The following is a 17,912-nucleotide window of genomic DNA, read 5'->3' as shown; positions in this document are numbered from 1 at the left end:
CGGTCGGTGAAGACGTGGACGCCTATGAACGGTGGTGTGACCAACCAACCGTATAGGCGAGGACACCAGTCGGCGGCGAAGGAGGCAGGCCAGCGGTGAAGTCGTAGACGCCCAACAACGGCGGCATAATAGGCCAGCCGTGTAGGCGGAGACACCAGTCGACGGCGGTGAAGGCAAGCCGGTCGGTGAAGACGTGGACGCCCATGAACAGTGGTGTGACCAACCAACCGTGTAGGTGAGAACACCAGTCGGCGGTGACAAATGCCAGCCGGTCGGTGAAGATGTGGACGCCCATGGACGATGGCATAATAGGCCAACCGTGCAGGCGGAAACATCAGTTGGCAGCGGATGAGGCGGCGGCGCACAAAGGCGAAACTCCCGAGCCCGCGGCGGAAGCAGCGTAGTCGGGCTGTGTTGGCCGGGTGAAGACCGAAGCGCCCGACGTGCGGCGTCACATCCAGGTCGTGCTTGCCCTAGGAGCAGTCGGGCCGCGTTAGGCACGCAAAGGCGGCACTGGTCCGCAGCCCCCCGGCGTGTGGAATCTCCAAACATGCGAACAAAATAGCCAACACAAGCTTCAGTTAAGTTGCGATTATAAATAAATCTAATTAGAAATTAGAGATTAATGCTCTGTAGGTATAATGCACGTGTCGGTGCATATATGCAGTATGCATGTTGGTTCGTTTGCCAATAGCATGATTGACTGGAGATTTGGCCGGCATTAATCCAGCAACACATGCATGGATTAATACGTGGCAGAGATGACCTCAGATGGATGCCGCCCGTCTCGTCGTCAGTACATGCAAAAACAGAGAAAGCACAACAGAGCAAATTAATCTGATTAGAAATTAATCTAATGATAATAGATTGGAGTATCCGAGGACGCCATCAGGGAGAGATCGGTCTTGCTGCCTCGCAACACCAGCGCGAGGTCACCATGAGCACTATCGCGAGCGCGATGTGAGGCCACCGCTGACACCGCTGCAGGCACATGCAGCACACGATCTCCCTCTTCGCGTGTCGGCGGCGGCGGTGTTCTCCGGTCGAGCGGAACTGATGAGGCCTCGTCGGGGAGATAACTCCTAAAAGTGGCATCTCCTTCTTAGTTAGATTGAATCTCTCCTGACTGGTTTGAATCCAAGTCAGAGAATGAGAGCTTGTCGAAGTTGTCGGCGACGAGGAAGTGACAATCCCGTAGCGAAGACGAAGCCGGCGACTCATGGAGTTGATTCCATCGCATTTCTCGATAGGAAACTCGACGCACCCCTACCTGGCGCGCCAACTGTCGAAACATGAATTCGGCAATAATAAAAGGGGGTAGCGCACGAGACCTAAAAGTGGATGGATGCAGAGACAAGGATTTAGATAGGTTCAGGCCCTCCCAATGAGAGGTAATACCCTACTCCTGTTTGGGGATTTGAATCTGCCGAGTGTAGTATCGATCTGATGATCTAGTTGTCTCATATGCCCCCTAGAGGGCCTCCTGCCCACCTTATATAGGATAAGGGGCAGGATTACAAGATAGAAACCTTAACCAATACGGTATCGGTTTCCTAAATCTACTTTACAATATTATCAAACCAGGACTTTGGGCCGTTCCGTAATATACAAGGAAACGTAACACCCAAGTCATGATCTGTTACATGTTCCATATATATAAGTTATCCCCTATAACTAGTCGGATAACCATGCCGTGTGGGTATGGGGTACCCATAATCTCCACACTATCTATCCCAGGCCTCCCCTCCTCCTCCCGGCCCACCTCTTCCCTCCTCTTCCGCTTGGGCCGCCCCTACCCTATCCCGGCCCAGCCGACCTGCCGCCCCAGGCCACCTCCCTCCTCTCCCTCGCGCCCCTCTGCACGTGCGGCGCACGTGCGCGCCTCGCGCCGGACCAATGGGTCCACCCACCCGGTCGTCTTCTACCTCCCAGCCGGCTCCTCTCTCTCCTCTCTCCCATTAACCCTTGCACCAATTCCTCCCCCGAATCCGCTCCATTCATGCCGGATTAATTCAAATTGGTTAGAGAAATGGAATCCACATCCCTTCCTCTCTAGTTCCCCTAACTTTCCCCATTTAATCCCATCCCCAATCGCCGGGATTTAATCCCCCTTCTTTGACCTCTCCCGTGACTGGCACTCCCTCCTTGCCCTATAAAACGAAGTCCTCATCCTCCCCTCGTTACATTTTGGTCCCTTCCGAGTCTTTAGCCACCTCCACGCCGCCTCCTTCTCACTCCCTAGCACCGGCCGACTCCAACCGCCCCTGCCGCCGCGTCAGCTAGCCGGCCGGCCGTGCCATCGCCTCCCCCGGCGTCGCAGTCGCCTCCCCTTCCCCGGCATGCTCTCCGTTTCCCGCGGAGACCTCCGGAAGTGCATCCTCGCCGGCAACAGTGGCGTTGCTGCCACTGTTCCGCCTCTGCCGCGTCTCCTGTGCGTCGGCCGTTGTCGCCACCACCTCTCCCGGCACCGGAACTCCGTCCTCTTCCTCGGCTAGGCCACGACGTCGCCCGAATTTCGCCGGAACACCGCCGTGCCACGCCGGCCTCTCCATCCGCCTCGCCGGAATTTCCCCGGTCGGCCCTTCCTCCACACGTGCACCGTCGGCCGCGCCACCACCACCTCCGGAATCACAGCGGCGAGCCGGCGACATCTTCCTTGGCATCGCCTCCCCTCCATCCAAACCCCTCCGCGGTCCATCGTCGTCGTCTCCGTTCATCCTCGTCGTCGACGTCCCGTCGGTCACCCAGCTCATCGTCTTGCTGCGCCGCCACCATCATCGTCATCACAGCGGCGTGTTCCGCGCCGTCCTCGCATCCGTGTAGCTGCTGCCGGCTGCCCTCATCGCCTCCTCGCCGGTTCCGGTCGTCGTCCTCCCGTCGTTCCCGGTCGTCGTGGCATTCGTCCCTCCGTCAAGCCAATTGCGTTTGCCGCCAGTGGTTCGTCAAGCGAGCTGCTGCAGCCCCGTCGTCGTCTTCGTCCTCGGCTCCACGTCGTCAAGCCTCGTGCTGGCCGCGTCTCGCCTTCGTCCAAGGATCGCCGCCGAAGTCGTTCGCCTCCATCGTCCCCGAGCCGTCTCCGCCGTGCCCATTCGTCGTCGTCGTGCCGCGCCTTTTCGCGTGGTGGTAAGGGTGCCTCCTCTCGCTGCCCCATCCTCGTCCTTTCGGTGTCGCCCCGTGCCCGTTGTGCGGTTGTCGACCCCGGTACCCGTGTACCGGTGTCTGTAGTCATTCGTGGGTGCGTGTGGTGACCGTGTTTGTGTGCCTGCTCGGTAGCCGCGTGGTTTCCACGTGTGCAGCCGCGTGGTGTCTGGTAGAGTCCGTTTGCCGGCCACTCGCCTCGGTTGACACACGGGGTCCGCTTCCGTCGACCCGTGGACCGTCTCTGTGTACCCGGTCCACCGTGGTCCCTTAGGTTGACATGTGGGGTCCGCATGTCAACGGCGCAGCCTTCCTGTCTTTTCCAGGCTAGTGCTTACACATGTTTTATAGTTGCAAAGCCTAATTACAATAATCCGTAAATCTCCACGTGACAACATTAAACTTGATGACCAAATATTGGTCATACGAGCTCTGAATCGACCTGTTCAAGTCTCGTAATGTTTGTTATAACCTAAAGAACCACGTGCTTTCTTTTTATGTATTGTTATTGCTTCTTCATAGGCTTGTAGTTTTGCTTGTGTGCTTCACGTAGCTTCTGTCGTTCCGGAGGTTCCCGAAGCGTGGTTCACGGTCGTCGTCGAAGGTTCGGAAGGCCGTTCTCTGTAAGCAAGGCAAGTCGCATCACCCTTGAGCATATTGAATCCCAGTTTATAAAATTATTTTGATTTAAATTATTGCATTACCGCTTTACTTAAATTCCCGCGTTATCACTGTTTTATTTAGCCATGCCTATTTACCTTTGTTATGACATTATTATTGCTATTGTTATTATTACCTTGTTCACCCTAGGATAAACAAAACCCCAACTAGTGGGTACTCTATTAACGGTTCCACTAGTATGAATTTAGGTAGATGCTTCGCTGATTAATTAGGCAACACTAGGTGGTTTTATAACTTTAGACTTTGGGAGTTCTCATATCATTTGGACACTGTGGAATGGTTGGCTTGTGATGGAATTGAACACACACCTCCCCCCTCTATTCAAAACTCCCAAAATGGTTTTAGGCTGGGCTCGAGGTACATGGTTTTTCTAGTAGCACCTCGGCCACTATAAGGACCGGTCTTCGGGCCTATGTTGCAAAGCACTACCGTACTAACCACATGTCTAATGGGTAAGGCTTAACTCGGTGCTCAGTCTAGTCCTGGAAAGAGTACATGGATGGAGATGGACGAAGTCGGGGCTCGATGGACATCTCTAGGGCAAATGAAGGCTACACGGGCTGCGGCTCGGTAGTCGAGATGTTATGACACAGGGCCGGTGTCCTGCTGCTAGGGGCTCAATCGTACCTACCTGTCTCGGGATTCTGGCTGTAGGCGAGGTTGGGTCGGTGCTTTTGTCATGGCTAGGATGGGTAAAGGGGTTATGTCACATCCTTTATGACGGGTTCCACGGCCGTCGAATGCAGAGTAAAGATGTGTCTTGTGGGTAAAGATGTACACCTCTAATCAGAGCATAATCTATTCGAATAGCCGCGCCCTCGGTTATGGGCAAGCCTAGTAATGTACCCAAGTTAGTGGTTTAATTCTTAAAACTTGCTTAACAACTAAAATGTGGAATGGTTGGCCTGGGTTGGCTTGGGATGAGCTAGGACCCAAGTCGGGTTGCCAGTTCGGTCTGAATTATCGTTGGCCTTGGGTTAAGGCAGGTTCGTGTGGGCTCACGGCCTTGATTAATAATACTGTGTAGCTCTAGGATCATCTTTATAAAATAGCTTTGGGCAACTAAGTGACTCTTAAATGCTGTTTATTGTAAAACTTAACCCCTATATTATCACCCTTTGTACTCCCTTGCATTAATCATGCATCTCCCGGTGTGACTTGCTGAGTACTGTGGTTGTACTCATTCTTGCTCTATCTTTCACCCCCTTCAGTAAAGCTTTGGAGAAGAAGTTTAGGTGGAGCCATGGCTTATACCCCAGTTGAGCGCCTGTGAAGATGGAGCCATAGGCCTGAAGTGCCTTTGTAATAATGTAAATATTATCGATATAATAAAGATGTGTCTTTTATATCATGTTTGTGTGGTGTACCCCAGCTTTTCCTGGGACGGGGATTAATACACTAGCGTTCTGGAAAAGGTATTTTTCCGGGCGCGACAATCAAGTGGATCATTGGAGCGAGTGAACACCGGAGGTTGAGTATGATGAAATTCAGCGAGTCCCCCGGCGGCATGGTGTCCACCACCGCCTGCACCTTGGGCAATGTGGGCAGCGGTAGCGGCTGCACTTGCTGTGATTTGCTGAAGGACGGTGTTTCGAGCCACACGGTTGCACTCCACGACCATAAGAACCTCAGCCATGGTAGGACAAGGTGGCGGTTCATCACCACGGCTTCGGGAACCCTCCGGAGCATCATGGGATTGAGAGCGAGTGCTGGGATGAGTCATCCTATGGATATGAGATTAAACATAATTAGTGATGGGAGCAACTAAGGATTGATAATGGCCTGAAAGTTAGCACGCATCATACATGATAAACTAAGTTTAGGTTACCGACTTAATATGAATGCACAATACAAATGCATGCGAAGCTAAGTCTATCTTTGCATAATTAGTTTCAATGCACAATAAAAATGAACAATTCATTTATATACAAATGCGATAAGTTATGTTAGCATGATATGATGCAACCAAATAAGAAGCATTAAGAATCAATCGAGCTCATCCTATACTAAAGCTCGAACAAGAAGCAATAAACCAAAATAGTTTTCCAATTGCGATCAACATAGCGGGCCAAAAGCGTATCAATCGTCGGAACATGAAAATTCAAATAGACCAACACTGCAACTTGGCCACTACTGCTATATGACACATTTCTATCTAGCGTCTCTCAGCTGGGAGTACACTTTTGCAATATATTTGGTCGAATTTTTAAGTTGGTATATTTTACTTCTTCCGAAACAAGGTTCTGAAATTTCTCAGGTTGCCGAACAGCAGCCACTTTACGAATTTTTAGAGAGGGCTAAAGAAGTGATAAAATTCTGAACATTTTTGTGGTTGTTCCTGGAGTAGTTGCCTAGCTCCAGAAAAATTTTGACAGCAAAATAGTGATTATTTGATTACAGACTGTTCCAGAAATTCCAGATTTGGCTATTTGACATTTTGGAGGTTTAAAACATGTTCATAATTTGTCAAAAATTTTGGGGAGACTAAGAGCAACATGAGGAACAGCAAGGCACCATTTTAGAGTGACTATTGCACATTTTAATTGTACTTACAAACTGAGAATAAAGTTTAATTCCCTCAACTTACCGGGTGCATTATCGGTCTAATATTTGAATGGGAGAAGTAATAAATTTATTTTGTCAACCAAATTAGACCAAGATGAGTGGAAAATCTGAGAATAAGGTGAGAAAGAACACTAGAATGAGATGAGGAGTAAAAATGATTCACACATACTAAGATTTTCACAATCGACTCAAGTTAAATATTTTGCAAATCATTTTCAAATTGCCAACTTAGCTCTAGCCTACAGTCGGCATTGCTATGATACCAACCGTTGTGGACACCCCGAGTATTATACCATCCAGTGTCCAACGCGACCACCACATACTATTGGAGAAGTGGGTTCCATACACTCATAAATAGCCACTCGTCCTCAATGTGTCCATGATCGCGGTTGACAACCTTCTGTTATAATAACCGGAATGTCGAGTAGTGAGCGCAAGACATAACCGTAAGATAGCTTGCCAGTCCACTCCGTCATATGCCCGTCAACCACTCGAAGGTGGCGACCAAAAGCATACCCCAGTGACTCGATCCAAAGCACTATCCCCGATTATCTCAAGCGATCAAAACCCATTACTCATGCTTAGCTAGTCCCCAGGTATGCGACTAGCCTCACACTTTCATCTCAAGCAATTAATAAACATAGCAAGTACCATAATAGGGTTAAAGTGCAACGAGGTACATGACACATAATAGGGTCCGAGGTCCCAACATACAACACATAAATATAGCAGCGGAAGTCTCAAATAGAGTTCATAAGCAAAAGATAAAACCGGTGGTGCCACAACCCCAGTAGGGCAAACCAACCGGGCAAGAGCCAAGCTGCAAGAGATCACTCATTGCCCTCGCCGCCCTCGGCAGAGCAATGACCACATAAGAAGCATAACTCATAATCGGAATCCTCTCCTGAAATTGCAGACACCGGGTTAAGTACAAGATTGTACTCGCAAGTCTTACCCAAAATTATATATACATAAGGAAGAGAGAAGTATGCAAGCTTTTTTAGCCTATAGTGGGTCTCTAGGTTGAACATTTGTATAAAGCTAATTTTATTGAGCAATTAATGAGTAAAATAAGCAAGGACAAGTAAATCTAGCATCATATTAATTTATGGACAGCAAGTATATAATTCTGAAATGTATAAGCAAATGAGCCCAAACGGCGCTCTCATCATCAACCATGGACTACCAAAGTCCATACCAACATGGCACAACATGCCAACACCACCATCAAACATAATCCCATCTATAATAATCCACATTTGATGCTAATCATAACTGACTAACACATCAAGCATTGTCCATAACCGAGGACGCGTCTATTCGAATAGATTATACTCTGATCAGAGGTGTACAACTGGACCCACACGAAATGAACAAAGATCAAATGCTACACACCCCGTCGAGTGCGGTACACAATTGATTCAAGCTCATTACATGCCCTTTCTTAGCCCCACCCAACCACCTATACCATGCTGGGGTTCCCGACGACTCAGTCACGTGCGTGCGTGATGTCACCAAGGCGGGCGCGCCACGCGGGAGACACCCCCGGCCAAACCTAGGCACCTGAGGCCCTCCAAAGGCTACCTGCCTCACGACTCTCCAACGTGGTATAAATTATCACAGTAGAACTAGTAAGAACAAGCCGATCCCAAATAAGGCATGTGGAAAATACGTAGGATGCTTGATTAGATGTCAAAATGTTCGATCCTTAACGACCTAGACGGGGCAACTTGCATCAGGGGAAACCAACCTCCCATCATCGCCCTATCACCCGTCCAAGTCCAACATATTTCATCAACCATTATTTAGTGTAAGTGCTCAAGTTTTATGCCTAAAAATGCAAGTTGTCTATATACCACAATTAATAGCATTGTCCATCCCTATAGTTCTATTAGCACTAAGCATGGCTAAGCATTAATGAATAAGACATCCCAAGTAATTCCAACCAGTGGTAATAGGGTATAAGGACAGCAATATCACAAGAACTAAATGCATAAATAGGTTCTACCCATACACCATAAACCGACAATATTAATATCTAGGCAATGCATGCATATATATACGTATAGATTGCAACCAAATCATTTTTAGAGAAAGCATAGATTCTATATGCTTAGGTGCTTGCCTTGCTGCTGAGGGTAGTCACTATCCTCCTCGGGATATGGCTCGTTACTCCCCGGAATCTCCGAATCTATCGAAAAGAAGCAATATGCGAATAAGAGCCAAATAAACATGCACATGCAAAATGATCAATAAATTATGAAATAAATACAGTGGGTAGATCATATTTTAACTTGAATTTAGTTGAAATAATCACCAGATTATCACTTATAGTTTGGGAGATATGAAAATGACAAGCTCTCAGGTGCTGAAAATGGCAGTTCTGCAAATATTAACATTTCCTTTTGTACATTACAAGTAAAATGCATTTCAAACCAAGATTTCATAATAATGATTATTTTTAGAGTAATGTACATCACTCACAGCTCCTAAGAAAAATTATTTCACAGCTATAAGTGTTGTCATTATTTATTTATGGATTTTAAAAGTTAGAAACATAGGAATGCTAAATAAACTCCTAAACATGATTTAAGAGGTAGTTTCTCCAAAAACAACACCACAACAGCAAAGAGTACTAAAATATAAGCTCAACAAAATTGGTTTCACAATTTTAACTTTTACCAATAATTTCTTACGAATTTCTTAAGAGCTAGACCACACAAGGGATACATATAGCTATTTATATTTTTACTGGGAAAACCAGTACAAAAGTTGGTCATTCTTATTTTTCAACACTGAAGATCATGTTTTTCTTAATCGACAAAAATTTGGTTCACTGAATTTGCAGTTCATATGAATTAGTTATGAATTTTTAAAGCGCAAACCTCTTTCAGCTCAAAAGCTATCTCAAAAATCGATTTCTATTTTCACTCCCCCTTTTCTCCAACTTCCACCGGACTTCGCTCACATGGCAGCAACCTGGTCGTAGGGTCGTGCGAGGCTAAGGCCTCGGGCTGATGGCAAGAGATGGAGCAAGGCCTCGGGCTGACGGTAAGAGACGTTGCCTAGGGCTGTTTCAACCGAAATCAAAAGAGATTAACACCGGATGAGCTACAGCCACCTCCTAGCTGCAATAATGTAGATGGATGACCTGTTGAATGTTGCTGTAGATGTTCAACATGAAGGGAACTAAAAAAAGGCACCATGGATGGCATGGAAGCTCACCAAATGGTGGGAAACAAAGTCATGTTGCTGCTGCAACCATGCAGGCTGAAACCACCACTCTCTTCTCCTATTTCGATCTCTCTCAACTCTCCATGCATGTGCAAGATGTTGGGATGGATGGAAAGCTTGGATGATGGGGATTGTTGTGGTCTAACTTGCAGGGATTGATCTTGGGCTATTGGATGGGATTTGGGGAGGAGAAGTGAGATGAGAGCTCAGCTTGAGGAAGAAAAGAAAGAACAAGCAGTGAAGATGAAAGGGGAGGAAGAAGAAGGGGTTTTCTCTGCCCCCCTTAAGTCCTGAGGTGGGAGCACGCCCATGGGTGTGTTGTGGGGCTAAAGAGGCACCCAAGGTTAGTGACAAGTGGGCCCAAGTCATGGCTGTCTATGAGGGTGAGAGAGGTGGGTGAAAAACTGAGTACAGATTCGTTTATGCAATTTCCAGGATTTATTTTCTTTCCCTCTCTTGGTAAATTCAATTTGACTAGGTAAAACTAGTTCAAAAATTAAGGGATTTGGTGTGGTGATAGGTGTTGTTTTCTTGGTTCCATTTTTCAAAGTTTCACTCAAAAATTCGAAATATTTTAATTCTGGTGAAAAGATGAAATTGGTTAGGCTGAAAGTTGGTTTGAATTTTTAGGAGGCCTAAACAGAGAGTAAAAAATCCACAAAATTTATATTTGTTGGTGATAAATAAACTAGTATTTGAATAAATTATTACACATGTACACTTATGTTCAAGTTATTATTCAAATAGAAGTGGTTTCAATTTTACCGATTAGAGTTAATTTTGTTATCGCCTATGATCAAATTGCAATATAGTAAATATGAAATCTAAAGGACAACAAATGCACTTCTAAATACCTGGTTATGAATGTAGGGCTGTTACACCAGATCGGCCCAAGCCGATCGGGCGGCCACGGTGCGGCGCGCTGGGGCACGGGCGCGGCTTAGGCCGGCCGGCCGAGCGATGGCATGCGGCAGCGCGGCCACCGGCGCGGGAAGCGGCGGCGCACGCGGGCTGCGGTGGCGAGCGGTGCCGAGGCACGGTGGCGACGCACAAGCGGCGGCCGGTGCGGCAAAGAGAGGAAAAGAAAGGAAGGGGAGGAGGAGGGAGATGCTCACCGAGATGACGATGACCGGCACAGGGAAGGACGACGACGACCACGGCGATGGCGGCGCCGGCCCGGCAAGTGAGGGGGCGGCCGGGGAGCGTCGTGGCCCGAGGAAGGAGAGAGAGAGGGGTTAGGCCGCGCGCGGCGACCGAAGACAGCAAGGAAAGGCCGCCAGAGGCGATAGAGGTGGTGGTGGCTCGGGTTGGCAGCGGAACCGGGGCTCCGGTGATGGTTTGGGGATCTGGAGTGGCGGCTAGTGTGCGGGGCAGCGCGGCGAAGCCGAGGGTGGCGGCGGATTTGCGTGGCGATGGCTGACGCGGCGAGGAGCGGTGGCTCGAGGCGACACAGGCGGTGGTGGAGCTCGGGTCGACGGTGGAAACAGTCCTCAGGCGATGGAATGGACGGGTGGAGTGGCGGCCGGGGCGTGGCACGACGTGGCGAACCCGAAGGTGGCATCGGCGCGGTGCGGCAGTGGCTAGAGTGGCGGTGGCGGGCAGCTGGAGGCGGTTGAAGGGGCAGTGGCTCGGTTTTATGGTGGAGATGGAGTTCCGACGATGGAATGGGGAAATGGAGTGGAGGCCGAGTTTGCCTGCGCGGTGGCGAAGCCAGCAGTGGAGGCGACGCAGCACGGCGGCGGCAGGAGCGGCGGTGGCGCGCGGCTGGAGACCGCCGACGAGCGACGGAGCTGGGGCGCACATGGGGAGAGCGGGGAAAGGCGCGGGGAGCTCGGGGAGGAGGTGAAATGGGAGAGTATGGCCGGGGGATGATTTATATAGGCCCGGGAGGGAGTGGCTCGGGCCGGGATGGGCGGCAACCGGCGTCGGAGTGGAGGCGGCATCGTGGGGTGGGGTGGAGGTGGCTCGTCGCCGATTTTCGCGGGGCGTGAGGGGGAAGTGGTGGAGGACGTGGAGGGGGTCGTGCCCGCGCCGACAGTTGCGAGCGCGGGAGGCGGGAGTGGCGGATTTTGCGGCGACGTGGGCGGGGTGGTTCGGCCGGCCATGGTGATTTGGATGGGGAGGCCAGAGGTAGGAGGTGACAGGTGGGGTCCACGGGTCCCACCTGTCGGGGAGAGAGGGAGGGAGAGTTGGAACGGGGAGGAAAGATGGACTTTTGCAAGGGCGGCCGAGGGAGAGAGAAGCTGGCCGGAGAGAGGGAAAGAGAGGGCGCGGGCCGTGGGAGGGGAAGGGGAATTGGGCCGGGGCGGCCCAATTACAAAGAAAGGGAAAGTTAATTTGTTTTTCTTTTTATTTAATTGGTTAAATGATCTTTGTGACTTTAAAATTAGATATTGAGCTCCGAAAATTCGCGGAAAATTTCAGAGTGTTCATTAGGGCACAGAGAATATTACAAAATATTTCCGGCCAATGATTTTTAAAGGAAAATTTTAATTCCCTCTATAATTTACTTGATTAAATTGATTTAACTTTTATTTAATTTCTAGAAAATGAATTATTGAATGATTTTTAATCCCGAACAAAAATCGGGGCGTTACATTAATACAATGAGCGTTTGGGAAAATGGTAGCATTTTTCCCGACGTGACAATGTGTCTGCCACCTATTTAGTTTTTGTGGGTGGATCTTACAATGTTTTACTCCGGTGAAAAGTTGCACGTTATGTAAACATGTTATGTTTTACTTGATCACCAGAAAGGATAAACTAAGAGAATAAGAACAAGCAAAAATTACCTATCTTTAATGTTTGTAAAACAATCCAATAATCTACTCATCTCAGCGTTTGTCTTCTTCAAATTAATGGTTGATGTAGCAATTTGAGTTTAAATCGATTAAGTTTCTTAACACTCATATGGTTGATCCATAAGATGACAACATCAAAAAGCATCAATACCGCACCCACAATGTGCAAAAATTTATATTAAGGCAGAGAAGCTCAGATCGATCAATTGTAGCAACACAGGAAAAATAATAAATGAACATTATATGTTACACATGGAATCGTCTTTTGCCAACGATGAAAACATCACCTCTTGATCAAACCCATGGTATTTGTTCTTCGCATATTACCAACGAAACAAGCGCTGCAAGTGAAATTTCAAATGGCAAAGTTAAATTTATGAAATCAATGATTAGGAAGGAAAAACATTTTTTTAGCATAAGTATATAGTAGATGAGTTCATAAAGAGAACAAGCAACACTAATTATTTGGTGAGAATCTCATATATTTTGGTACACCGGTCAGCGACAAGTGCAAAACTTTACTTCTTGTAGTTGAGGGTCACAACACAGCAGCAAAAGGATGCCTTTTAATTTCCCTTTTTTACCTTGCTTTTCTTCTTCTTTTTCTTCTCAATGTATGCCATGATCTCCTCTTGCCGCTCAAGAGTCTCCTGCAAGGCCTGAAAAAAACATATAATATGCGTGTTTTAGAAATGGTTTAGTAAGAGTAGTAGAACAACATGTAATTTGTTAGTCTCAATACATTTAATAATACAGATCTATGGGATTAATGTAATAAGAATGTGCTTATCATCATTAAGGTGAAAACAGACAAACCTTCTTGGTCGCTGCAAGTTCCTCCTCCAATGCACTAACACGGCTGACGGCAGTCTTTAGCATCTCCTCTTTATCAGCTGGCATTTCTGCAGGCTTGGTGAGAATCGCAATGACCTTCTCCTCAATATCGGACAAACGCTTTGTAGAAGAAACATATTCAGCTACTGACACAGCCTCCACTGATATCTCGGATAGTTGTTGTGCTTGGATTTTGGATGTACTTTGTGCCCCAAGGGTAGCACCAAGTACCTTCTTTGGCATGTTGCGGCTAACACGGAGCATTGTTGCAATGCTCATGACAAGAGCCATGATACCCCCATAGAGTGGAGGATTGGATCCATTAGAGGCATTTACAATCGCTGCAAGAAAAAGATTATCCAATCTGTTAGTTAAAAACTAACTAGAGAGTAACAATATTAAGTCACAAGATTATTAGGCCGCAAAGATGTTTAACCTTTGGTTACTGTGACATTCTCATCTGGCAATCCCTTGCTCTGGCAAATGGCATCTATGGCCTTCTCTACCATTGGAACATCACAAGAATAAGCTGATCCTAGGGTCTGCATTAAAAAAACTCCTTTTATATGAGGACTAAGCTTAGAAAGTATTTAGAAAAGAAATATATGAACCACTACACCACAAGAATGAAAATTTATATGATGACTAAGCTTGGGAAGTATTTGAGGTTTTACACTTTTCCTAGAACTGAAAGATCATCACAAAGTTACTTGTCTGTGCATATCTATCGCATTATCAACTGACGAGCCCACTTAAGCTTGTAAGTTAAGACTCAAATTTTTTTTATTCTAGTTTGTCTAGGGAGATTGAACCTCTAGTTTCATCCATAAGACGTGAGAAATATTCTTTTAGTTGTATGGTTCAACACTAACTGCAAGTTTGTTTGCGCAAAAAAAACACACTTTAAATTTGTTAAAGTACAAACATGTCATTGTTAGAAGGACAATAGTGGAATTTCATTTTCTGGAAGAATAGTGGAAATTCACCAGTGATAAAGCATAACTCACAGGAAGTATCGTAGGAGGAAGTTCCTCGCAAACAGGCGATAATGAAGGATGTTCAATTCGGGCACAGGATATTTTTCGTGACAAAGTGCACCCTTCATATTTGAAAGACTCCTGCCTCTTTATTTTACGTAAATAAAATAACAGATGTCTAAGTACTATGATCCAATACATTTAGAAATACTTAAATATGAATGTGCTAGTGCAAAGAGCGTGTAACATCTTTGCTACCTTGGTGTGCATGGTGTCATCTTCACAAATCATCATTTTCTCCTCAGCATCCAGATGATTCAAACTAAGATTTCCACACCACCCAGCCCCGCTTTGAACCATCTAAACATAATATAGCATAGAAATTTTGAGTTCCTTGTCCCTTATGAATTGTAATTTAAGAATTTGTTCAAGGATAATAAAGGTTCAGATTGGAACAGTCACCTTCAATATTTCAGCATCCTTCCAGGGGCCCTTGTCAGCCTTCATGCAACCACCTTCACATTGGCAAGTTCCACCAAAAAACTCCGGCAGCTCACTAGACAACATAAATTAATAGAATTAAAATGGTGAACATTGTCTTCGAATATGATGGTTAACTTAGAGCATCAGGTGTTCTACCTAGCATCGATCACCTCAAGAAGCTTGCTCTGGTACTTGTTGCCCAACACCTAAAGAAATGCACAGATTATTGATAATCAATCTTCAAGTTGAGCACTCATAGACAAAGTATTGGAAGAACACTAACATGAATCTTTGCTGTGGTCTTTGGGTCAAGGAAACTCTTCACTGTGCTCCAAAGAAGTCGGAATCCTGGCCCAGCATTAATGATGAACATTCGACACAATGTCTGCAAAAACAATTACATGCGGCGAGAACTTTAATAAATCCAGCACAAAATTTTCTGCAGAATTACAACCAATATATTGTGCATCCAAGGCATTACCTCAGGGTAGTTATCACCATCAATCTTTTGAAGCTGACCAATGAGGTCTCTTGCAGCTTTGCTGAATTGTTTCATCCCCTAAAAATGTATTTTTTTTCTTAGATTATAAATAGTAAAAGTGCAATCATTTAATGAATTATCCAAATATTTGCACATACATACCACCCCTTGCACATCAAGAATTGTTGTGCTTTGATCAATGTGGCACTTGGCAGCAATTGAGCAAGCTGGGAACTTAACAGCAAAGTTCTTCTCAAACTCCCTGACATGGTTCTTGATAAAACGATCCATTGTGGTAACCTGCATTAGCCTATTGACATTGATCTGCCCAAGACGTTCAATGTAGACAGGCCTTCCTTCCTTATCAACCCCATGGTAACCTTGAGGATAGCATTCTGCCACCTTGTCAGCTTCTTCAAATTCAAAATCCTGAGATAGGATTTGAAGAAAAATGTGTCAACTGCTTATAAACAAGGGTATGTGTCAACCATAGAAGGATTAGTCCAAATATATTTTAATCTTAAGCAATTACCTCAAGAATGGTATCTGCAGCGAATTCCTTTCTCCACTGCAGCATATCAACCCACATTTGCTTTGCCTTCTCCACATCAAACTTTCTTGCCTTCAAAAACCTATGTAATCTCAAATTTTAGTAATACTTTTTTCACATAAGAAACTATAAATAACAACATGATGTGCTATTTTCAGATTATACACCTTAGCATCATGTGGTAGTCATCATGGTGAGATGGTAGCAACTCTTCAAGTACAAGGAGCTGACGGAAGGCATCTACAGCCTGCACCTCCTCAGGATCACGTTCATCCGCAATTGAGATGGATATGACCTTGCTACTCCTCCTCCCCTTCTTCATTGAATGCCTTAACTTTTGTGAAGCACTCATTGCCTTCTTCTTCAGCGATATGATTTTGGCTTTCTTCTCATCCTCTGAGTATTCAACATTGGATTTCCTCTTCTCTTCATAGTGACCATCTAAGGTTGCTGACACATCGTGTATGTCAGTTGGTCATGTATATTCCAATATACCAGATTCTAAATATTTTCTAAATAGTTAAGTTAGAAATTAATTCTTTGATAGTGAAGCGGGAGAATACCATTGGGAAAAGGGCATACGCTTTATCTGAAAATAATGTTTATACTTTGAGATAGAAGATAATATAATGATTTTTTAATAAAAAAATACACATTATTAGGGTGTAATAATCCACTTTAAACAATAAGAAAATGGTTGTGACAATTATTTGCTTTACTTACGAGAGCTTAGACGGTGTTCAAGAGGTCTTGATAGGACTTCTGTCATGACTGTTCGGCTCTATCTGGACCTGAACAGTTATACACATTATTATTTGATTATATCACATGCTATGTCTCAATGTATAATAAAGGAGAAAACGAATAATTTTCTAAATATCTTGATGACCTAAAGTATTGCTTGGCAGTACGATGCAGTGTAAAATAAGACAAAAGGTCTCAGTTTGCTGGGAATTTTTTAATGCTTGAGCAGTGGGCCTGTGAGACACTAATTAGCCTCATCTCATGGTATATATCATAGTCCATCAGTATAATTATAAGTTTAGTAACATGTGTTCCTTTTCTGGATTAACAAAAAATTTATAAAATACACATATAAATTAATGATAACGTTGAAACACCAGATGATAAAAACCTACAGGTGCCTGAGATTGTGCTTGAAGACACAAATTCAACACATTAATTTACAGCCAAGCCCAAAATTCACAAGAACGCTTGAATAACACAAAACAGAATAAATTTCGCTAAAAAAATAGCAGAAAAGTAATCTAAGTGGAAGATAGGTGTTATGATCTGGAATAATTTGAATAATTCTTGCACCCATTATAAGTCATGACATGCAACACAATCAGAACCATCAAAAATCAAATGAAGAAATTATAAAGGCCCAAAAAACCACAATGAACCAAGAATGTACCAAATCCTAGATCCCCTTGACAATCCCTGGCCGACCACCCAAAGAATCCAAAATACAAATAAGCAACTGCCTCCGATGTAGATTTTCCCAATCTTATGAAATTGGAGCACAACAAGTATTGAACCAGGTAGAAAACAAAGTAGAGCCTCTTTATCCTCAGTCCACATGGGAAAAGATGTATAACTGATGCTTACATTTTATCATTAAATAAAGAACATACAATGCCGGAGCAACACAATTATTACTAATGTCCATAGGAAGAACCAGGATCAAACAAGGAATTGGAAAGAAAATCATGTAGTGGTGGAAGAGAAGAGCATGCACGTACCACCAAGAGGAGGAGCCTGGATGTGGGAAGGGGAGGAGGTGGTCAGGTGGGTGTGGGGGTGGGGGCAGAAATGGAGGGGCAGACAGAAAAATAGACTCATCAATGGCGCGCATTCCCCGCTGCCAAACAAGGAGAGTACCATAGGCAGGACATCTGGAGCTGGCGATCGATGTTTCTGTTCTACAATTATGACATGTACGGTTTTCTTCCAATATTAGATAATTAGACCACCAAACCCTTATTAGATGTGTCCTTCCTGTATAGAACGGTTTGATTTTCCTATTAATAGAAAAGACATAATTTTTTTGACACAGCATAATGTTTTCTGTAACTACATTTTTATTGTAACGTGAAAATTTTGTCATGACTCATGCAGCCATACACCTACATGAACGAGTATTTATTTATACATGTATATCTAAA

At 45.3% G+C, this 17,912-nt stretch overlaps 1 protein-coding gene across 6 annotated transcripts; it reads right to left on the bottom strand.

The window, feature by feature from the left end:
- Positions 1–7,015: 7,015 nt before the first annotated feature.
- LOC4329236 (phosphatidylinositol/phosphatidylcholine transfer protein SFH3) lies at positions 7,016–17,638 on the bottom strand. 6 transcript variants are annotated; one of them, XR_001542996.3, is made up of 17 exons: positions 17,490–17,601; positions 16,468–16,535; positions 15,912–16,194; positions 15,727–15,826; positions 15,357–15,623; positions 15,195–15,272; positions 14,997–15,098; positions 14,870–14,919; positions 14,693–14,786; positions 14,489–14,590; positions 14,261–14,377; positions 13,690–13,795; positions 13,236–13,594; positions 13,004–13,078; positions 12,707–12,760; positions 8,510–8,575; positions 7,016–7,288 (listed from the first exon to the last, which is right to left on the bottom strand). XR_001542996.3 is itself a non-coding variant. In XM_015768583.3 (15 exons), the coding sequence occupies exons 2-15, from the start codon at positions 16,511–16,513 to the stop codon at positions 12,743–12,745; spliced, it is 1,797 nt and encodes a 598-aa protein (XP_015624069.1). In that variant the 5' UTR covers positions 16,514–16,535; positions 17,490–17,638; the 3' UTR covers positions 12,560–12,742. The 6 variants fall into 6 exon arrangements, 4 of the variants coding, with proteins under 4 accessions (XP_015624069.1, XP_015624070.1, XP_015624071.1 ...); XR_010739375.1 differs by lacking the exon at positions 14,261–14,377; XM_015768583.3 differs by lacking the exons at positions 7,016–7,288; positions 8,510–8,575 and having other exon boundaries at positions 12,560–12,760; positions 17,490–17,638.
- Positions 17,639–17,912: the final 274 nt, after the last annotated feature.

The sequence above is a fragment of the Oryza sativa genome, chromosome 2 (genome assembly GCF_034140825.1).
Source record: "Oryza sativa Japonica Group chromosome 2, ASM3414082v1".
In the NCBI taxonomy this organism is placed as follows: domain Eukaryota; kingdom Viridiplantae; phylum Streptophyta; class Magnoliopsida; order Poales; family Poaceae; genus Oryza; species Oryza sativa.
The sequence above is the reverse complement of the archived record's forward strand: the minus strand, read 5'-3'. Positions and strand labels throughout refer to the sequence as shown.